At 42.6% G+C, this 20282-nt stretch overlaps 1 protein-coding gene across 7 annotated transcripts in view; it reads left to right on the plus strand.

Moving 5' to 3' along the window:
• Nucleotides 1-20282, plus strand: part of ACTN1 (actinin alpha 1) — an 86640-nt gene that overhangs the window by 49209 nt on the left and 17149 nt on the right. For 4 of the 7 annotated variants that reach the window (XM_030274476.4, XM_030274472.4, XM_030274474.4 and 1 more), the window contains exons 4-9: nt 3727-3813; nt 4376-4463; nt 5384-5462; nt 11356-11437; nt 13079-13164; nt 19873-19965. In XM_030274476.4, the coding sequence (XP_030130336.1) occupies nt 3727-3813; nt 4376-4463; nt 5384-5462; nt 11356-11437; nt 13079-13164; nt 19873-19965 (515 nt within the window). Of the gene's footprint in view, nt 1-3726; nt 3814-4375; nt 4464-5383; nt 5463-11355; nt 11438-13078; nt 13165-14518; nt 14605-19872; nt 19966-20282 lie in introns of all 7 variants that reach the window. The other 3 variants (XM_030274473.4, XM_030274477.4, XM_030274475.4) reach the window with 1 other exon arrangement.

The raw sequence follows: 20282 nt of genomic DNA on the forward strand, positions 1-20282 counted from the left end.
TTCTAGCTTTGTAGTGTTGCATTCAACCTTTTAACAATTCCTGTGGAGTTTCTTTTTCTTTGTCACCGGGAAGCAGAAAGCTTCATGCAAACGTATTTTGCAACCATATTTTTAGCTTTTGTTTCTTGGCCTATTCTACTATACTAGAAAGAGGCTGGCAGCAGATGAAGGGTTGTGAATTCTGAAGGAAAAGGAGGTTGGCAGCAGGGAATGCTGAGATGGGAAACCGAGTGAGTGAGGGCCACAGAGCATAGAGTCTTCTGATCAGTCTGGTTGACTTTGTAACCAGGTTTCCAGGAGAAGATTTTTAGCACTAGAAACGAAAAATGCATGCCTGCTTCTAACAAATAGTAACCATTTTGTCAACTGTATTTCAAAGACCAACAACAAAAAAAAAAAAAAAAAAAAAAAAAAAAAGAAGAAAAAAGGCAGAGGATTGTGTGGCTTGTTAAATGTGTATCCTGGGATGGATTACTCCCTAATCTCACTGATGTCAGTATCTGCTTGGTACATGGTGGTACTGTGTGAAGTAAAATGACATGTAGAAATGAAGTGGTAGAAATATTCTGGATTTCCTCCACAGCAGCTTTGTTTTGGTGCACTGCTAAAGAGCAATCAGATATGGGAACAGGGAGCACATCTTCCTTTTTAAATGGGTTGTGCTGTAAAGAAGACTAGGAAAGAAGGGATACTTCCACCTTAATTCCACCAGCTGACTTTATAAAACCGGAATTTTAGAATGCGACCAGAGCATAGTGCCGAGTTCTTATGCAACATTAGTGGCTTAACAGTATCAGTTTTATTTAAGTATCTGGACCTTTATTTCCAATTTAAATCCATGGAGCAGTAATATTAATTACCTGTTTCAGCTCACAGATTGATTAATTACTGTACTTGAAGCATTTTCAGCATTAAAGTATTGTCATCAGATTTTAATCAAGTCCATCAAAGAGCTAAATTTAGTTTCAGGTCTTAAATATATCCTAGAAGAGTCCTGCCAACTGTTGGGGGTTTTACAAGCACTGGGTTTTTTGCTTTTTTTGAAGGTCCCCGTGAATATCTATCACATGGACAAAACAAACAAGCTGAAAATACAGATGCTTTCTTGTATATTTTAGCTGCAGTATCTCAGGTACTTGTAAAAATAGTGAGGATTTTCCTTTAAGTTGATTGCAGTACTTTATTGGAGGGGTGAAGAATACAAAAAGTACAGAACTGAATACACTTGCCATCACGTGACATTTTCTTGCGTCAGCCTAGCAGACAACTCCCGACCTCAAAGTGTCTGTAAAAAAATTAATTTGTGTGAAAACCGTTAACAGACAAACACATTTTTTTCATGACAGCAAAAGTAACTGTAGGTTTTCGTACTGAACTGAAAAGTTATTGGCTGTTTAATTCTGGGCAAACTGATGACCCAGTAAGAGATCTTAGTGTACTCAGGTTTAGAAAGGAGCAGAGTTTTACTGTAGTTGAACAAGGTAGCATGTCTTGTTTTTTGTCTTTTGCATCTGTAACTCACTAATTCAGATATATGCCAAAGGACAGTAGAGCTTATAATTCTGATTTACACTGGAAGTTGTGTGACATGTATCTCTAAATCACAAGTTTTCAGGAATTTGAGCACGATTTCTGAAAATCTATTTTTGGGTGTGTACTGCTGGTCTGTTGGTTTTGAATACAACAAGATTCACATTTTGAAATTTTTTCATAAGAAGAAAAGCATTTTTTTAACAGCTTTAAAAGAAAGATTCAAATATTGTTACTTTTCTGGAGCTATCCAGATAGGTGTCTGTCGGAACTCAAAATGTCCCTCAGACATTTTTAGAGGTTCCAGGCCTTGGTCAGAAGCATTTTAGACCCTGGCAAACAGCAGAAAACAGCTGTGATTTTGAGTTTGAACCATGGAATGAATTACCAACTTTAAAGGTGGAACAAGCAGTCACAGAGGGTTAGATGGTATAGTAAAAGTAGTCACAAATTAGAGGGTAAAATTTTTTAGTATTGTACAGGGGGGTTTTAACACCTGTACAGGGGGGTTTTACTTTGTACAGGGGGGTCAGGAGTTCTAAGATGGAGGAAAGTGGACCTGATCCTGTTCTTCCTCCTTCTTCTTCCTTACCTCCATGTTCTTGGTGATGTTGGCATTTTTCTATTGGTTTAGGCTAGGGACACACTATTCAACGTAGATGATAGATATTGGCACATTATTGTAAATATAGTACACGTAGTTTCTGGTATATAATGTTTGTACCATCCCACTGAGGGGCAGAGCCCCGCACACTGCCCTGCAGGACAGACCTGCGGCAGGGCAGCAGAACATGTTAGAGATAAGCAAAAATAAACAACCTTGAAAACAGCACAGACGAACTATGGCTTCTTCTTTGGCAACGGGGCAGAAAGACAGAGACTTTCTACAATCTCGGAATCACCAATACCCACAGATTCTGACAGGTGTCAATTCCTATACCACAAATTGTACTTGCAGCAGAACACAGTGTCTTCCTGCAGCGCAGCTTTATGAAAGAAGTGGCATGGAGGTGTCTACAGTAGTACAAAAATGGTTTCTGACAATCTTCTTGGGACTTGAATTATTCTACCTCCAAACAGTAGGTTAATTCTAACCATTTTCTTACTGAAAATACTCTTGTAACTTGTCATTTGTTTGTGAAAGATCCTGCCATAAAGGGCCCTGTCAGAGAATGAGTAGGAGAAAGCTAGTTTCACTATGCAAAAATGTGAAGGCTGTAAATTCTGTAACTGTATATATATGTATCTTTGAAATTTTTGTAGATGTTGAGGATCAGTACTTGAGACCCATCTGTTCACTCTTTGGCTGTAGTCCATACATGGTGGAAGCTTCTTTCTGGGCCAGCACTGCCCCAAGCGCTTGTTCTAAGGACTGTGATCCCCCATCCTAAACAGATCATACCTCACACACGCAAGCAGTTGCCTTGTAAAACCTCCAAGCTGTTGACCCTTGCTGATTTATGTTGTGGAATCTAATGAGCAGTAAAGCACAGTCTGCTCACAGTCATGGTTTATGTTATATTCTGCACAGACTGGTCAGCATAAGTCCTTGCTTCCCCTTCCAGCAGGCTGCATCGACTTTGAGAAATGCTCTGTTGCATCTTTTGGCAATTACATGACTGAAAGAAGTCCTATACAGACAATCTGCAGTATTTAGGCTTGTTTGAAATTAAAATGTTTATGGTGTATGGTTTTCTTGGTGGTATCTTGTGTACAGGACAAAACCAACTGTTAGAGCACATCTGCTCTGGGAATTGTCACTGACTTTTCTGGAATATTTATGCTGGGGCAGTTCTATAGGTGACTTGGAGTAGATATGGGATAAGAGAAGGAAGGCTTTTCCATGTCTCAGTTTGGCTTCTCTGACTTGAAGTAATAGTAATTATACCTGAGGAGGGTGCTTTTAGGCCCCTGTGGGGAATAACACTGATCTTAGTGCCTAGTCTCAATCTTTGGGATCATCTGTGTCTGTTTTGCCCTCAGTATTGTATTACAAAAGAACCAGTCTGATTACTGGGTACTGTACCTATCAGCAGAACATCTGGGAAGGCAGGGAAAAACAGTTTTTAGCAGGAATTCAATTTTTCCCATCTGCAAAAGGAAATGTTCCCCAATGCTCCTGTTTTACAAGGATTTGCAGTTGCGACATTTTGTTTATTTCTTCTCTTTCTAACTTTTTTTTTTTTTCCTCCATAGAAATCGTGGATGGCAATGTTAAAATGACCCTTGGAATGATCTGGACCATCATCCTTCGTTTTGCCATTCAGGATATTTCAGTTGAAGGTAAATTTCAGTTCTTTCCTGCCACTGTTCAGTAATGGCCAACTGTAACTAAAAGGATTTGCCACTTAAATGGCCCAAAAGGTGCTCTTAAGTGAGTCACTGAAGGATCCTCAAGAGCTACGCTTCCCAAGGTGCTCTGATATCTTATAAACATTTATGGCCAACCTCAAGCACACTGAGATGAGTTTTTCAGATGCTTCTCTTACAAGAGATTTCAAGAGTAGCTCAAAAGGATGACTAAGCCTGAAAATAAACTTAAGTGTTGGACTTTGATTCAGGGACTAGCACTGAAAATGAACCTATCACTTAAGAGTCCTACAAGACTCTTAATTCCAAAATGCTATGTCCTTATAACTGAACCTCATTAAGAAGATAATAGTAACAAAGCTATCCTAGTAGACTTTTCCAAACAAGAAATCCTCTGAGAAGTGAAGTTAAATAAAGCACAATTTAATGCAGTCTCTACCAAAGAGGAATTGGTGATGATTTTCTATCATATGCTCCAGAGACTCCTGTTTTCTAAGAAAATGAGTTAATTGATGTGTTTTCTTTGTTTCTCTAGAAACATCTGCTAAAGAAGGACTTTTGTTATGGTGTCAGCGGAAGACAGCCCCCTACAAAAATGTAAACATCCAGAACTTCCATATCAGGTGAGTTACAGGCAAGAATTTAGCTTTACAATCTGTTGTTTTCTTGTATCTCTCAGTATGTTCAACAGTATTCCTAAATAACCTCCCAAGACAATGCACGTGCACATTACACAAGTAACAGTATGGTCCAGATAGATGCCTAGGAAGCTGAAGGCTGAGGCTCTAAGAGGATCCAAATACCTATATCCCAATTCCTCATTCAGGTTACAGTTGCTGCTTTCATAAAGTTCTTCGGGGCAATAAGTCCTCCAAGAGCAGCATTTGTGGCGTGGGCTAAGCAAGAGAGCTTTTGCTCTGTGAAACTTGGAACGCTTTAAGAGCCATGAAGAAGGGACTGCCTCCTAACTTTTGTAGTATGGCAAAGCTGGGAAGGAATAAAAGGTTCTCTTGCTCTGCTTTTTATATTTCCAAGCTGGCAGATATTCAGGTGAAGATTCTGCATAATAGTTTTTTCTCCAGCATGTCTTGGAGCCTTGAATGAACCATAAAATGTAAAGCACTTCTAAGCTTAACTGCCATCAGCAGAGCTAGCTGGGGACATCTGCCTTTTCCCTGAGGAATGTACTTGTTCCTCCTTTATGGCTTGCATCGACACCCTTTTTCACTCTCGAGCTCGTGTGCTGCGCAGGACATGCACAGAGGGTTCAGCACAGAGAACTGCCAAAAACGAGGTCCCAAACTCAATGGGCAAGTCTTAATCACAGTGGATTTTTGTAGGGATTGAAAGTAATCTTTATTGCAGTCTCAGGCACATACAAGATATCCCTCATTCCCAGCACTTACAGAAACACTGTTGGTTGGAAACTAAACCAGAATTAGTTCTTTGAGTCTCACTGCCTTGGTGCATTCCCTCATGCTCACCACTGTGTGTCTCCGTGGCTGAGCAATGGTCATTGTTCTCTCTTGTGTTTCTCTCATAGTTGGAAGGATGGCCTTGGTTTCTGTGCTTTAATTCATAGACACCGTCCAGAGCTCATCGACTACGGGAAGCTACGAAAGGTACAAATCCATTTGTCTATCAGACCAGATGCGTGGCACCTTAGAAGTAAAGAGGAAGAATTAGCTTGATAAACATAATTGGAGAACTTCAGCACAAGCTGGCAGTTGCAGGACTGTGGTGGGAAGGAAGGAAGGAGGGATGAATCAGTACATTCAGGCTTCTTAGTGAAGCGTGAACTTAATGAGCTTCCTGCTTGACATTCCCTTCTTTCAGACTGCCTTGTATGAGACACACGTGCCCCAATCTCAGCTGATGAGCAAAAGCTGGAAAACTCAGTAACACCAAATGTGAGAATAGTTCTGTGCTAATGTCACAGATCAGTGAGTCAAATCAGGCTTAACATTTCTGTGGAGAGTTGGATAGAAACCAGTTATCTGGCATTCAAAATGCTCATTGAGGGGTTTGTATGCCCTCACTGGACACTTGTCACATGCTTCCAGCTTAGCACTGAGTCATCTGCAGTGCTTCTGGGCTTCTCCTAGCATGTAGGTATCAAGTGCCAAAAACCCATTTGTCAGAAAACTCAATTTTACTTAAATACTTGTTCTGGTAGCATGCTACCAAGCTGCTCCAAATTTTACTCCCTGTGTGGTTTGGAGACAAGACTGCTGAATGGATAATGACAATAACCACTTAGTGGTTTATGCTGCTCCCAATATCTTGACCCAGCAGTGCAATAGAAGATCAAACTGGGTTCTTATCCTACCAGCATTCCTACAGTGTGCTGAGATCCAGTTTCACTGTATCTGTGCCCATGTCACCAAGAGCATAATTCATGTGTCATTGCTGGGGCTAACACAAAAAGCTTGTCCATCAGGTCTCCTGGACTCTGTCTTTTAAGTGCATGTGTGCTTGCTGTTAGCTAGGGAAATAAACATAGAAGCCCATCACCAGCAGACCTGGTCTCTTGGATCATCATGTAAATGGACAAAATGTAAATGATGTAATCAAATTAGCTGCATCCTAGAGGCAATGAATAGTACAATGCCTGATCTGCTTTCCAATAGCCTTTTAGATCATCACTGTCTTACAGAGCAGTCAGTTTTTCTGACCAGTTTTAGTGTCTGTCAGCACATGGTGAATAAATAGTGCGGGGAGACTGTACCTGTTTACGTAAACAGCAGCAAGAAGGAGAGGAGTTATTAGAGTAACATTTTCCATGCCTAATCTTGGGAAAATAACGCAGCTAAGCAATGTGTGCCTGACAAACCCAGGCAGGTAAATGCTACAGCACGCACTCTGCTATCAACAATGCCCTAAGCCAAACCCAAGCAAAAATAGAGTGAAGGAAAGTGAGTTATTTGTTGATATTGACCGCAGGCTTTTTAGAGTGAAAAATAGAATGATTGTTCTAGCCAAATTCAATGTACATGAAAGGGGATTTTTCCTATTTGGAGTAAGGTTAAATGGAACCAGCATCTTTTGATCTCTGCTTGCTTTTGATCCCATCCTTCACCTGGTTCCCTCTGTCCTTCTTAAGTCTTGTCACACTCTCTGTATCATTTTTATTGTTGTTCTGCCTCAATTACTCTAAAGAGATGAGATTAAATGTATATTAAAGAACTCTACAATAGCTGAAATCTTGAGCAAATAGCTGTGAGGAACTGAAAAGCCTAGTCCTTAGCTATGGCAGTTGATGTGTGATGAAGGGAAGTTAACCTTTTTTATGCTAGATATTTTAAACCATTTGTGGAATATGTAGACACAGAGGAGGCTGCTGAGAGGCAGCCATTGCAGTGGCTAGTGGATTAGAGATCCACCTCAAGTTCTCGTCCAGCTCCAGGGAGCAATTAGTGGCATTTCAGTTGTGTGTGCCTTTGGCAGTGCTGTGTGTGTTTCTGTGTATATACATACACACAAATCTATGAGATAAAGAGGTGAAATCAGTCCAAGCTGCCCAGAGTTCTGCACTGTACTTTTTGTATGGACAGCATTCTTCTGTAACTTGTGTTTTGTGCTCTGTCATAGAGGCTGTGCCTAGGCTACAGACCTGCATTGGCAGTGTATACTTGCAAAAGGTAGCCAGCCAGTGTACTAGCTGCTGCATGTTTTCCTAAAATTTAGCAACTTCTTTTATCCAGCACTGTTTTGTATTGAGTTTGTTCCTAGCTATTTTTCCCAGTCGAGCTGTATTAGGAGCAAGCACGATTCTTTTCTACATATGGGCACTGCCTAGGTAAAGTTATTTGTATAGCCCAGGCCTCAAAACAACAGGTACAAGTCCAGCTTGGTGTTGGTGATTCCCTGACCCCCCAGCTAATTGGTTAGCTAGTTTCTATTTAGTGCAGATCTGTCTGCTATTATTCAGCTCACTGTAGATAAGGTCTTGGGATTCAGCTTGTGGTCTGCAAGTGAGAGGTATGCAGAAGATGGGGTTTCCCTTCCTCCTTTTACCCTTGACTGTAGCTCAACTGTGAGCTACATCTGAGATATTTCTGTCAAGTACAGTGATTGACTGCTGGCTCTGACGCCCCCTCATATACCACAATATGTATAGAGCTGTGGTTTGTGTACTGCTGTGTTATACGCAGATATTTCTGAAAACATGAGTTTTGGATTTCTTTCCTAGTGTCTTCAATTCTGGCAGATTAGCAAGTGCTTGCACTCTGTCAATTTTCCTTCCCTTCAGTCTCATTTCCTGATTGCTTGTTAATAGACGATGGTTTTTATGTTACATTGTAATAATTGCCTTGGCAACCTTCTGTGCTGCAAGGACTTGGAAATAGCTGGAGAAAGAGAGGAGTCCCTGCATTAATTAGAGTTGTGGTGAAAGATGAAGAGCTGTGATAGTCGTTAGTCAGCAAAAGCAGAGAATGAGCCAGGTTGGCATCTGTCAAGGGCAGGTTTGCTGTCTTCCAGCACTAAAACAAAAAATACCTCCTCCATGGTAAAGGTACAGATTCCCTTGTGGCTAGCTCAGCTACAGTCTGGCAAGTTACTGTTCCTTTTCATGTCTCTGCCATTGCTATGTTCATGTAAATGGAATTGCAACCAAACACCTCTGCAGCCTCATCTGGGTCAGTGCTCTTCTGGGTGTGTGTTTCAGCTGTGGAAGGAATCAGGGGACAGATACTTGTCTTTTGTTTGATTTGCTGTGCTTGGGTCCCTAAAGTGTGCCTGCAGCCATGGTGCTTCAGTACAAAGATTGGAGCTGCCTGGCCAGTCTTTATTACATTGCCCCTTTTCATGGGCATCAGCTGAAACACGTGATTTGAAATAATGATTAGTTGGTGTACAATGGGATGGAACTGAAAGTGGTGGAATTGAGAGGAATTTCATAGAGCTTGAGACCCTCTTGTAGTCTCGGAAATGCCCTGGGGGGAACCCTAACTCATGCACGAAGAAGCATCATTGTTGGAATGAGCTGCTCCACTGTTCTTGAGGGGTGAAGTTTTTCCTGCAGAGAACAGAGCCTTGCTTGACTGTAGCTCATCTCCAAGATAGTCTTGGACTTCAGTAGCTTGCTTTCAGTAGTGCTATCTTTAGTTTCATTCCCTAAGAGATACTGTGATCACACATCTTTCTTGCATTTGAAGTAGAAATCTACTGGGGCTTTATCTAGGTGAGTCTCCAATTTCCCACATGTTAAAAATTCTAGCCCTTCCTTTGGGACTGCCCAAGCCCAGTAAGTTTTCCCATCAGGAAACCTCTCCCATCTTTCAGCCAAAATTTCCTTTTTAACCTTTGGCAACCAGTGCTCCTGGTGTTGTTACTTGCAAACTGATAGGAAAGCTATCTGCAGTGAGAGATTTGCTCCTCCTTTTCCTCCAGAAGAGGCTGGCAGATCTTCATGCAGCTTGTTCAGATGGCTCTGTGCTAAGGAGGTGTTTGTGTTAATACTAAACACTCTTTCAGGGTGTTTATAACCATGATGGTCACAGTCAGCATGGGGTCAAATTTGCTACACAGTGGTGACATTTCTACAGAAATAGAATATGGCACATGGACTAGAGGAAGACTGGCAAGGGAGCTGCTGCTTGGCATTTCTAGATGCTCCTGCACTTGAGTGAAAGAAAATGTGGGGTTTTTTTCCTCCCTAAATGAAGCTAGGGCTATGTCTACACTCAGTGAATAAAGTAGGTTATATACCACCTAGTCTCACCTCCTCGGATAAGGCTTTTAGTTATGCTGTGTGTTAACATAGGTTTCTCCACACCAAGCACAGAAGACAAGTAGGTTGAAACTGAAGTGATTCCTTTAATTCCATGGCATAGGATGGTTCCTTGTAGCTGGAGAACAGTGAAAATCCACGGCCTGCTCCACTGCTCAGCTCTGAAGAGGTGGATGTAGATATATCTGATGTCATCACCATTGAAGGTGTATTATATAGGAATACAGGGATTTGACACTACGTCACACTCTACGTGACAGCTGCTGGCTTCATCACAGCATGCTTGTGCAACATTGCATTGCTTAATATTGACTTGTTCCAGTGGATTTAATACAGATCACTGTCAGTTTAGTGGCCTTTGTGTGTGATTTACTTTGATGGGTGAAACATTGCTGTCTGAGAGACATTCACCCAAAGGAATATGTTGCTGATATTGGATGCCAGCCTAATACATGCTTGATGCCTAGGGGAATGCTGCAGGAAACTGCTTTTCAGAGCAGCTCAGTTTCCTAGTTCATGAAGGCTGTAATCTGATGGCTACATAATGACCAGTGCCATAAAGGAAGTTTTATTCATGCCCTTACCCTGTCTGCCCAAGCCTCCCTAGCTTCATCTTTCCTGCTGGGTGGTTCAAAGGAAACTGCCTGTTGATTAGAGTTGAGGCACAGCTTAATCTCTCAAGTCAGTGCAATAAGCAGAGGCACATGGTTCAGATAGAAAATAAACAGAATATGGATGGCACTCTAGAAAGAAGGTGAAATAATTTTACTACCTTTATCCTGGTTTTTTATGTGGGTTTCAGTGTGAATGGCACAAATGACAGTATGGAGAGTACCACCCCATCTTTCCTCCCTCCCAAAAGGCAACAAACAAGATGGCTGAACACCTACCAGTTTATGCACAACCTTTGATTCAGTAGAAGCCATGTGTCTCAACAGTAGAAACTGACAATGCAAATGTCATTTGTCACCCATGAAGTGGATTGCTCCTTCAGAATAATGAAGTATCATGGTTATACAAGAATGTAGGAACAAGCTGGTATAACAATCTTATGCAGGTTGGCAAGTGTCTTGCTACTAATTATTATGTTTGAATGCTGGACACAGTTTTCAGAGTCTTTCATTTTCATTTGTTTTTTATGTTTCCTTGTGTGGCTCTTTAAAATCTACAGAAAGCTTATAAAGAGAGGAATAGAAATGTACTAGGGAAATTACAAGACTTGTGCAGAAGGAAAAGCTATAGTCAAGGCAAAATGGGTACTTTTATATGTATTTATTTTGTAGAGATTTGTTGAAACATTTCTCTTCCTCCCACTCAACTGGTGTTCAACAAACTGTACGCTAGCTAAGGACAGCACCCATTGCAGATGTTGTTACTATTTTAGTATTGCTTAGATGTTCTAGCAGATACACTGCTCTGTAGTTCTTTAAAATGGAACTTGCAAACCTAATATAAGCATGAGATGTAAATGTGAGATGTGGGCCCATCATTTACTATCAGTATGATGTGAAGGTAATTTTTTTAAAAACTTGGTTCAAGACAAAATGCAGTATTCCTTTTTTCTTTGCAAGTGCATGGACTGTATATTAAATATCATACCAAGAGTCCCCAGGCTCTTCTTTCGAAAGGAAGCTAATTATTTCATCCTGTTGCATGAGGCTTCACACACAATTTTGTCTGGCAAGCACAGTTACCTGAACCAAACAAAGCTCTTTCTGACAGAAATGCTATGTACCTTGTTAAAAGTTGATGCTGATGCTCTTCCTCTGTTTCTTTCCCAGGATGATCCTCTCACTAATCTAAACACAGCTTTTGATGTGGCTGAGAAATATCTGGATATTCCGAAGATGCTGGATGCAGAAGGTAAAGTAGACTCCAACAGATTTTAACTTGTTTTTTCTGAAGAAATTTTCCACTTCTTCTAGGTGGACTTCTTTTGTAGGAGATTCCAGTAACCTCTGAATGTTCCCTGTGTGACTGTGTAGTAAATGTATGGGGAAAAAGTTAAAATGGAATAATGAGTCACATGTTCTGCTTCCCTCTTCCTACTCTGTCCTTCAGTCTTTAGAGTCTAGTGTGGAGATCTTCCTTGGGGTTGACACACAAGGCAGAGATGAGTAACACCTGTCATCTGCTGACTGAAGTGTTCCCTTTCAATTATCAGGCCGAATACTGAGTTAGTGTATGGTGTAGGCCTATGTTCCTTTTGCTCCAGGGTTTTTTTGCCGTGGTCTTTCTGACATTGCTGGTGTTCTTCCTTTTGAGGGCGTGATATTATTATAGACTGCTTTTTCTTGACTACTTAGAAGTGTTTGGCATGAAGATCCTTCGCTGACTGGGTCTGGAGACCAAGGCAGAGTTCAGTGTTGTTCAGAGATGCTTTTGGTACTAATGACGACTGCATCCCTGAGGCCACTGGGACAGCAAGGGCTACTTTTCAGAGCCTTGTCAGGACCAGCTTGGGAACAGATTTTGAAGACTGTAACTCTGGAGTACAAACAACAGCCTGAAATAGTTCACTGGTTGTTGGCTGTTTGCCTAAAGCCAGCAGACTTCAATTGCCTAAAGCCAGCAGACTTCAGTGGTAGAAGCTGTATTTCAGACGAGTTGGACAGGGGAAGGGGAAACAGTTAAACATTTTTGTTAAATAAAGGAATGAGAGGAGCAAAGAGGAAAGGTGGGAATAGGACAGCCAAACCCAGTGAACCTGTATTTCAGTAACTAGGATGTTCATATTCCTAGGTGGTATTTCCCATCCCCAGAGATGAGTTTCCCTGCATTCATCATGCCGAGGTTAAAAAAAAATCATGAGGTTTCCAGAGTAAATTCAGACATTTCCTGCCATTCTATAGGAAATATAGACACCTCCAAAATAAGCGGATCTAGCTTCAGATCTCAGCAAAAGTAGCTGTGATGAAGAGGGCCCTTGGCAGGAGTTCCCATTGCTCTTTACTGATCTCTCTCCTCCCTCATGGAGTCAAGCTGATGTGCATTCCTCCACACCATTAATTCTCTGGAGGTGCTGAGTTTCCACTGAAACTAATGAAAGGGCCTTTTGAAATTCAAGCCATCATTGTGTTGAAATGGAGGAGGGAGACATGGAAAAGAAGGGTGAAATTATCTTTCCAGAAGAACAGAACTGCATGGAGGAATTGCAGTATAATATGTCTATAAAAGTCATGTCAGCCTGATGCCAGTTTGGGTTGATTCAATCCACCAATCACAGTAATGTTCTCAGGATGGGGAAGTGCTGTGACACAAGACATGCTGACATATGGCTGCCTTAGCCTGGCCAGAGGAAATTTTATGATGAGGGAGGGGAACCAGAAGGGTGATCCTGGGTTCTGAGATGCACACATCTTCTGGGGAATGCTGTGAAGCCCTGTGGAATCGCTATGACACGCAGACGCCGCAGCAGGCCTCCTGGACAGTTGTGGTTCTACCCCTCCTCTGCTTTCCTCCCATCAGTTGATTATGCTCTTAACGTGAGGTTTTTTTTGACAGACATTGTTGGAACTGCCCGTCCTGACGAGAAGGCCATCATGACCTATGTTTCTAGCTTCTACCACGCCTTCTCAGGAGCCCAGAAGGTATCGCAGGATCCCAAGCTCCCTCCACAGAGCACACCTGGTGCCGTTGCTAATGTCCAAACCTTTTTTTCTTTCTCTCTCTCCTCTCTAGCTACGGGCATCTTTATTATTATGTTCTTGGTAGAGTTGGCTGTTGGTTCAAAGTGGTGCCCCAGATACAATACACGGGGCAAGGGAGCCAGGAATTCCATTTCCCTCTAGTGAGCAATACTTCCAGTGGCATTTAGGTATGCCACACTTTGGCACACATGCAAATTTAAGGGAGTGGGGAGCTCTGCCTTCTCATTTGCCTTATGAACTGCTGTCCTCATGGCCAAGAACCTGGACCTCTTGACCCTGATAAATCTGAGCTAGCATGCTTAGTCTTACAAAAAATAAAGACCACCACACCCCACATAGATGCTCTGCCCAGCAGCAAACTGTAGCCTTCTCCCATGGGAAATAATACAGATACTTACTCACTTTTTTTTTTTTTGCCTTTTCCAAAGGTGGAGAAACAGAGCTGACTGAGGTATTATGATGGGTTTAATGAATGGCCAAAGCTTTTTCTTTTGCCTTACGTATGCTGCAGGTTCCAGCACCCTTGCATTAAGGTCTGAACTTGCTGCTTTCTCCAGTTGTGCCACAAATTCAGTCCCAGTTCACCTGGGGCTTATAAAGCATTTCTAACAAGTACATCCATGGTGGTTTTGTAAACAAAGCATTGCTTGTCATGACAAAGATGCCTGGTTTTGTTCATTTGTTTCCTTTTTCCCCCTCTCTTTTCTCATCCATGTTGGAAATTGGGCAGTTGAGTCCTTGCTACTTCTGACTTAGCCATTTTCCTGTTGGTAATAGAGTCACTTAAGGAAAACATTTTGTGGGTGAAACCTTGTATACATCTCTTGCCAAAACCAAGCAGCCTGCTGTACTTGAGTGCCTTAGGAACAGGCAGTGCACGTTGCAGCAGAGCAGATCCTGTGTAGGAAGTCACTGCGTGGGAAGGCTCTGATCTCCAGCTCCTTGGCGTACGAAGGGCCTCGAGCGCGGGCGTTCAGCTCTCCAAACAACTTGTTTGCATCCTTGGGCCGGGCCCCCAGACCGCAGCTGGGAAGGTGCAGAGCCCAGATCCTCATCTCAGGATCCCCCTGGATTGGGGGGTAGGGAGGGGTGCCGCTTTGAGCCACAAGCCAACACTGCTAGCCACCTTCTGATCCGAATTCCCAGCTCTCCGCATGGAAATCTGTTTGGCCTGTCCTGCAATGCATGATGGGAAGTTTTCTCCCCCTCTCTCACGCCACCCGTGATTGTTTTGTTTTATCCTATGTGCTGCTTCTTACTTTATCCTTTCAACCTCTTTTCCTTCTCTGCACAGATATTATAGGCACGCTAAGGCCGGATGAGAAGGCCATAATGACCTATGTCTCATGTTACTACCACGCCTTCTCAGGGGCGCAGAAGGTGAGACTTTACTGCTAACAACCCCTCCCTTCACCCCGCCCTGCCCACCTGTCCTCTCCAGTGAGGAGTGCCAGACCCCGTCCGCCCCAGGGCCTTTGCAGGGAAGCCCAGTGCATCCAGTGATGCATTTGGATATGGCATCTGTAATCTTGCTGGAGAAGTGATGTCAATGTCCTTTCGGACAGACTTGAGCTGCTTGTTCCCTCCAGTCTTGCAGCACAGCAGAGGAGAAAGCATTTGTTAAAGCTGGCATTGGAAGATGAATGGATGTCTGCTCTGACAGAGGCAGTACCCTTTCAGTAACTAGCGGGCATTGTCCTGGCCAGGCAGTGCACCTCCAGAAGTGCCACAGTCAAATCTGCCCACTCCAGGAAATCCCAGCCTGTCCCTCTTGGGCTGCCATCCTGCCTTCCACACTCAGCCTCCACTAGGTCAGTGGTCTTTTCCTAGGCTGAATCATCTGTGAGCTGGTTACATAGCACTTTTGTGCTCCAGCCATGAAGTTCATTTCCACCAGGCCTTCAGCTTTCCCAAACTCACAAGCTTTTCCATTCCTTGTTTCTCCCTAGTAATTCTCCTCTGTTTCCCAAACCACCTGTATGCTTTATTTATCTTTCCTCTGCCTTGCCCATTTCCATAGCTTCAGGTCTTCCTTCTTCTTCTTCTTCCTCTTTACTCCAAAGTCTCTTTGCCTGACATCAGGATGTTTGGAACTAAATAGTTGTGGATCACCTTTGGGCAAGCAATTTCCCAGCAATCCTTTGAATAAGGGAAAAAGGTCAATTCTTTTCTCCCATGTCATAATCTACCTGGGCTGCAGCCCTTCCCCAAGATTACTGCTAATTTCAAATGGGAGGCTTTAAAGCAGCAAAATCCAAAATCCAGGACTCCGTTCTTCATGTTACGGACAGGCCTTTTCTATTTGAGACACAGTCCTTGTGTTGCCCAGCTTGAGGGCTAATCTGACTCCAGAAAGATTCTATCTCTTTTGTGCAAAGCGGTGCTGATGATCCCAGCATTGATTCAGTTTCCATGTTGATGCTGGCTTTCAGAGGACAAATGCAAGCAGTAGTTTCCAGGGAGCAGCTCTTTAGTTCAAGCTTTTTTTGTTCTTTGCCCAGTTTAATATAAATTACGTGATACTGTCTTGTTTCCAAGGAACTGGGAATGTGTCCCACGGCAGTGCAGTATACTTGCCCATTTGGCATAATTTGTGTAGTCATGACTTTCCTGCTAGGATCCTGTAGTTTTTTGTTCAAAACACTCAAGACTAATCTGCAAGCTCCGGCCAGCTGATACTTGCCCAGGAAGACTGTAGTTTCAGAAATCATGCCAGCTTCATGATAAGGCCTCCTGTTTGCCAGGTGCCCCTGAGGGACTGCTCCATGCAGTCTGCTTAACCTGAGGAACTCCAGATGAGGAAACATCAAACCACAATATGAGAAGGGTTGTATCCTGCTGCAGAAACAGCCATGCCACTCGCCAATCTCTTCCTTTTCTCTCTGCACCCATTCCATGATTTGAAAATCTGCTCAGCAGGTTCCATGCTCTGGTCAGCAATTTAGGTGGATGCTCAGTCTGCTGGGATAACTGAAAACTGTCTTCTGCTTGCCTCAAGACCTGAACCAAGTAGCTGGGCCAAAAACTACAGATGAAGTTTCTCAGTATTAAAGTTTCAATCCCGTGTAGTCCAGCTGGCTTATAGGGAAGATTTAATACACTATTCATTTTTTAGCAGTCCTCATGGGCCAGCAACTCAGCTGTGCCCTGGCAGGAGGGGCACAGCTGCTTTTTGGAGCTGCCCTAGTCATAAATTAGCCAGCTGCTAAATGACACAGATTGATTCAAACCCACAGGTAAATGCAAAGTGATTGCTGAGTACAAGCCCCTGCCCAGATGTTACTGTGTTGCCACCTTATGCAGGGTTAGGTGACTTACTGTGATATCGCTCAATTTTTCATCCAGATTTTTCATTACTGCCACCAGGCCTGAAGGGAGAGTCCCATGAGCCGCTTTCTGCTTCTTTCATTCTCTTATCCTGAGCCTTTGAAGGTACAGGGTCCCCAGCCTGACATGTGTATGTAGATGGCTGCTTTTTCTCTATGCCATTTTTTTTTTAAATATATATATATATATTTGTAGGTATACTTGCTTTGGTTGGTGTGCTTGTTTTCTAACCGCTTCTGACTTTCACACTAAATGCATGCAATTACTGGTTGGCTTAATATTTTGTAAACTTGTGGCAATTTCTAACTAATGTTTTACTGTTTTATTAAGAGATTGTATTTGGTGTATGGTATTTTGGAGTGATCCTCTGAAGCCAGAGGACAGCAGCAGCCAGGCATCTTCCCCTGAGGCTAGAGGACAGCAACAGGCAGGCATCCCTACATAGTGCACTGTGGGAATGCCTTCCTTTGTGATCCTCCTCAGACTTGGATCTGTGAACTAGAGAGACTGCAAACTCTACTCCTATCCTAAGCAGTTCAAGTTATGGCTGAGAAGTACGGAAAACACAAAAGGCAGATAAATTACTGCCATTCAGTTTTTCATTTCGATTCCACCAGACAGCACGTGCATAGACATAGCAGTGTGGTATCAAGCAGAATGTCCTGGACCTGCCCTCCCCAAGACTCTGAGTGCAAGCAGTACAGTGTGTCAGCACAATGCTGCACTGAAGCTGATGAGCTCACACAGGTACTCTGAGAATACAGGTGTGCATCTGCCAGAGCCCGGGATTCTGCATCTTCTCAGTGCAGCCCTGTGTCTTGTGGGCATCTTGGCTTTTTTGGAGTTAGCAGGAATATTCTAAATGCATCATTCCATTTAGCAGTGTAGGGAAGCCAAAATAGCTTTTTCCACTGAACTAATGAAGGTGTAGGGGGAGCTGCCTTGGCCTCATGTAAACATCTTGGTGTGCCACTCGTCTTTTACCTAAAAGTGTTTCACTCTAGTTTTGAGGTTGCCATCACCATGGATCAGCTCATTAGCAGTAGTATGGAGGGTATTTGTGAAGGTTGCCTGAAAGCTCTGGCATCCTTTTGTCCTACCTTGTTAGAGCACAGTGTAACATGTTGCTGGTGACATTAATGGTGACTGTGGCCACAGGGCCTTTGCTGTGGCTGCAGCGGCTGCACACTATTGCCTAGAGCAGTAGCTGTTCCAAGGCAAGAACCATTGGGAGGCAAGTACTGGTGGGGGAAAGAAAGCCTCTACACTCCTGCCATTAGGATAACACAAATAATGTCGTAACTGCTGACATTCTTAGGGTCTTTTTGTTTGGACAGTTGTTCAACACCCATATATACACACACATATTTAAACTTAAGCAGCTGGAGAAAGTCTATCATCAGATACATGTAAATATGCCTCAGTGTAAGGGGATGCCTGCACAGCTGGCTGCTGCTGCAGTGAGCTCATGGGGTGTAAAAATAAGAAAGTTAAATGAACACCTCTCCTGGGGTGATTGAGATAAACATTAGGTACTGCCAGTTCCCTGCAGTCACTTAGGCATATCACGGTAGGACTCTAGCAATGTCTTTTTTGACATACTATTTGGTCCCATGTCTATAGTTTTCTCTTAATTTCAAAAAACACTCCATTAGAGTAGAAACTTTAGTTAAAAATAGATCAAAGTACAAGCTTTCTTAAATGTAACCATTATTTGCACTTTTTGCAGGTTTCTTTTCAAGTGAAGCTGCTCCTTTCCCTGTACAGGTCTCTCTGATGTGTTTTAAATTAACTGATAATATATGTATCTCATAGCTTGTCCACTTTAGTAAAGGGGCAGATGACTGAATAGATGTTTTAACAGCTTCATTTCATTCTACAAATAAGTAAGATTGCTGTGTCCTCTGGGACCATACCAATCCATATGTCACTGTATAGCCTATGACTTTATTGCTATTCTGGCTGCTTCATATCAGCTGCAAAAATTAGGGGCTTTTTCTCAAATGTCCTTGAAGATTGAATAAACAGATAATAAAATGTATCTTAAAAAATATAAAAAGGTTGAAACTTACCAGTTATAAACTCAGCAAAACTTATTTTGGCATCAATTCTAAATGTAGTTTTGAGGCAGGACACAGTGTTCACAGTTATTTAAGTGTTGGCCTCTACTCCTTATTTGCACTCAGTCTCTGTAAGGAGTAGTTCTCCCAGGGGGGCCTCTGGTTACCTGTAGCACCTTCCCCAGACCCCAGGGTCACAGCTGCACTGTGGTAAGAGGGAATCCCCTGATGCATCACAGGGACATGTCCTCAGGCTTTGTGGTGTGGCACACACCATGGTAATGACAAAGGGAGCTGATAACCCACAAATACATTCTGTGCAAGGATCAGCCTGCTTGTATGTCCCCCATGCTAAACACTGCTTCTGAGTTCATAGCTGGGATTTTTCTTATCCTTACTTTTCAAATTCATGTTCTGACATGTTGAGCTCCCTGCAGAGAACCAGGTTTTGGTCTCACAGTGGAGAGAAATAAAGGAAAAAACCTCCAAACCTAAATAGTAACAGTAGGATATTTTTTTATTGTGAGACTTGTTTTGGAAGAGTAAGCAGAAAGATCACCCAGAAAAGTGGGGGGAAAATAAATCCTCTTCTCAGCTGGATCATAAGACTCTGTGAATACATGGTAGGTGTATGCTCCACCAAGGAGGTGGCCCTGTAATCAGTGCCAGAAATACAGTGAAAACTGGAATACAGTTCTGCTGGGCAGAATCTAAGATTAAAAAGAGTATCTACCATTTTATCTTCCAAACAAAATTAGGAGCTTTCCCATAAGTCCTGTCTGTGGCTTAACTCTGTTTGGGTAGCTCTTTCCTGGGATAAAAGTATGGAGACAGTCTCATCAGCTGGACATCACTCTGTTACTGCTGTTCCAGCTCAGAATGTTGGTGTGGGGAGTGGAGGTGGCAGCAGAAATTCCCTGTCTTTGTAAAGAGGTAGCCAGGGTCCCTCCAGCAGGAAGCAAACAACAAGGCCCTCTTAGAGAAGCAGCTCCAGAAAAAGCATTGAAACATTGGCTGTCCCACAACATATAGGGTAGAATCATTACAGCTGAGAATCTCTGAAGATTCTATAGAATCACTATAGAAGGCCAAATGGAAAACAGAGAGGTCAGGACAAACGTCTCAAAGTGCAGACAGGTTGCTAGAGCTAAGGGTAGGAGATTTTACCTGCAGGTATGTAGCAAGAAGCTAAGCTGCAAGTTTTGGTTTGGGGTTTTTTTTTCACATTTTTCTCTCCTTCCATTTTTCTTCTCTTTGTCAGGCGGAGACAGCAGCAAATCGGATCTGCAAGGTGCTGGCAGTCAACCAAGAAAATGAACAGCTCATGGAAGACTACGAAAAACTGGCCAGTGATGTAGGTGTTGGTTTCTGAGTGGTTGTATGAAAAAAGAATTGCATTTAACGCTGATAAGTAATCTTGGGGAGTGCTATTGAACCATTGCTGTTTTCCCTGGAAAATTAGTTTTTCCTCTTCAGATTAAAGACTGAACTTACCTTAAAGACAAGAGCAATATACTTTAAAACAGAAAGCTTCCACAGAGAAGCTTTGAATTTCTCAGTTTATTAAGAGCCAGCCCAGAAGTACTAAAATTGGAGGAAAAATCAAGTTGGTTTAACTTGCGTTCATCAGGACTGTACAAGTTCATTACATCTTCTATACAGCTTGTATGT

The sequence above is a fragment of the Taeniopygia guttata genome, chromosome 5, assembly GCF_048771995.1.
Source record: "Taeniopygia guttata chromosome 5, bTaeGut7.mat, whole genome shotgun sequence".
NCBI lineage: Eukaryota > Metazoa > Chordata > Aves > Passeriformes > Estrildidae > Taeniopygia > Taeniopygia guttata.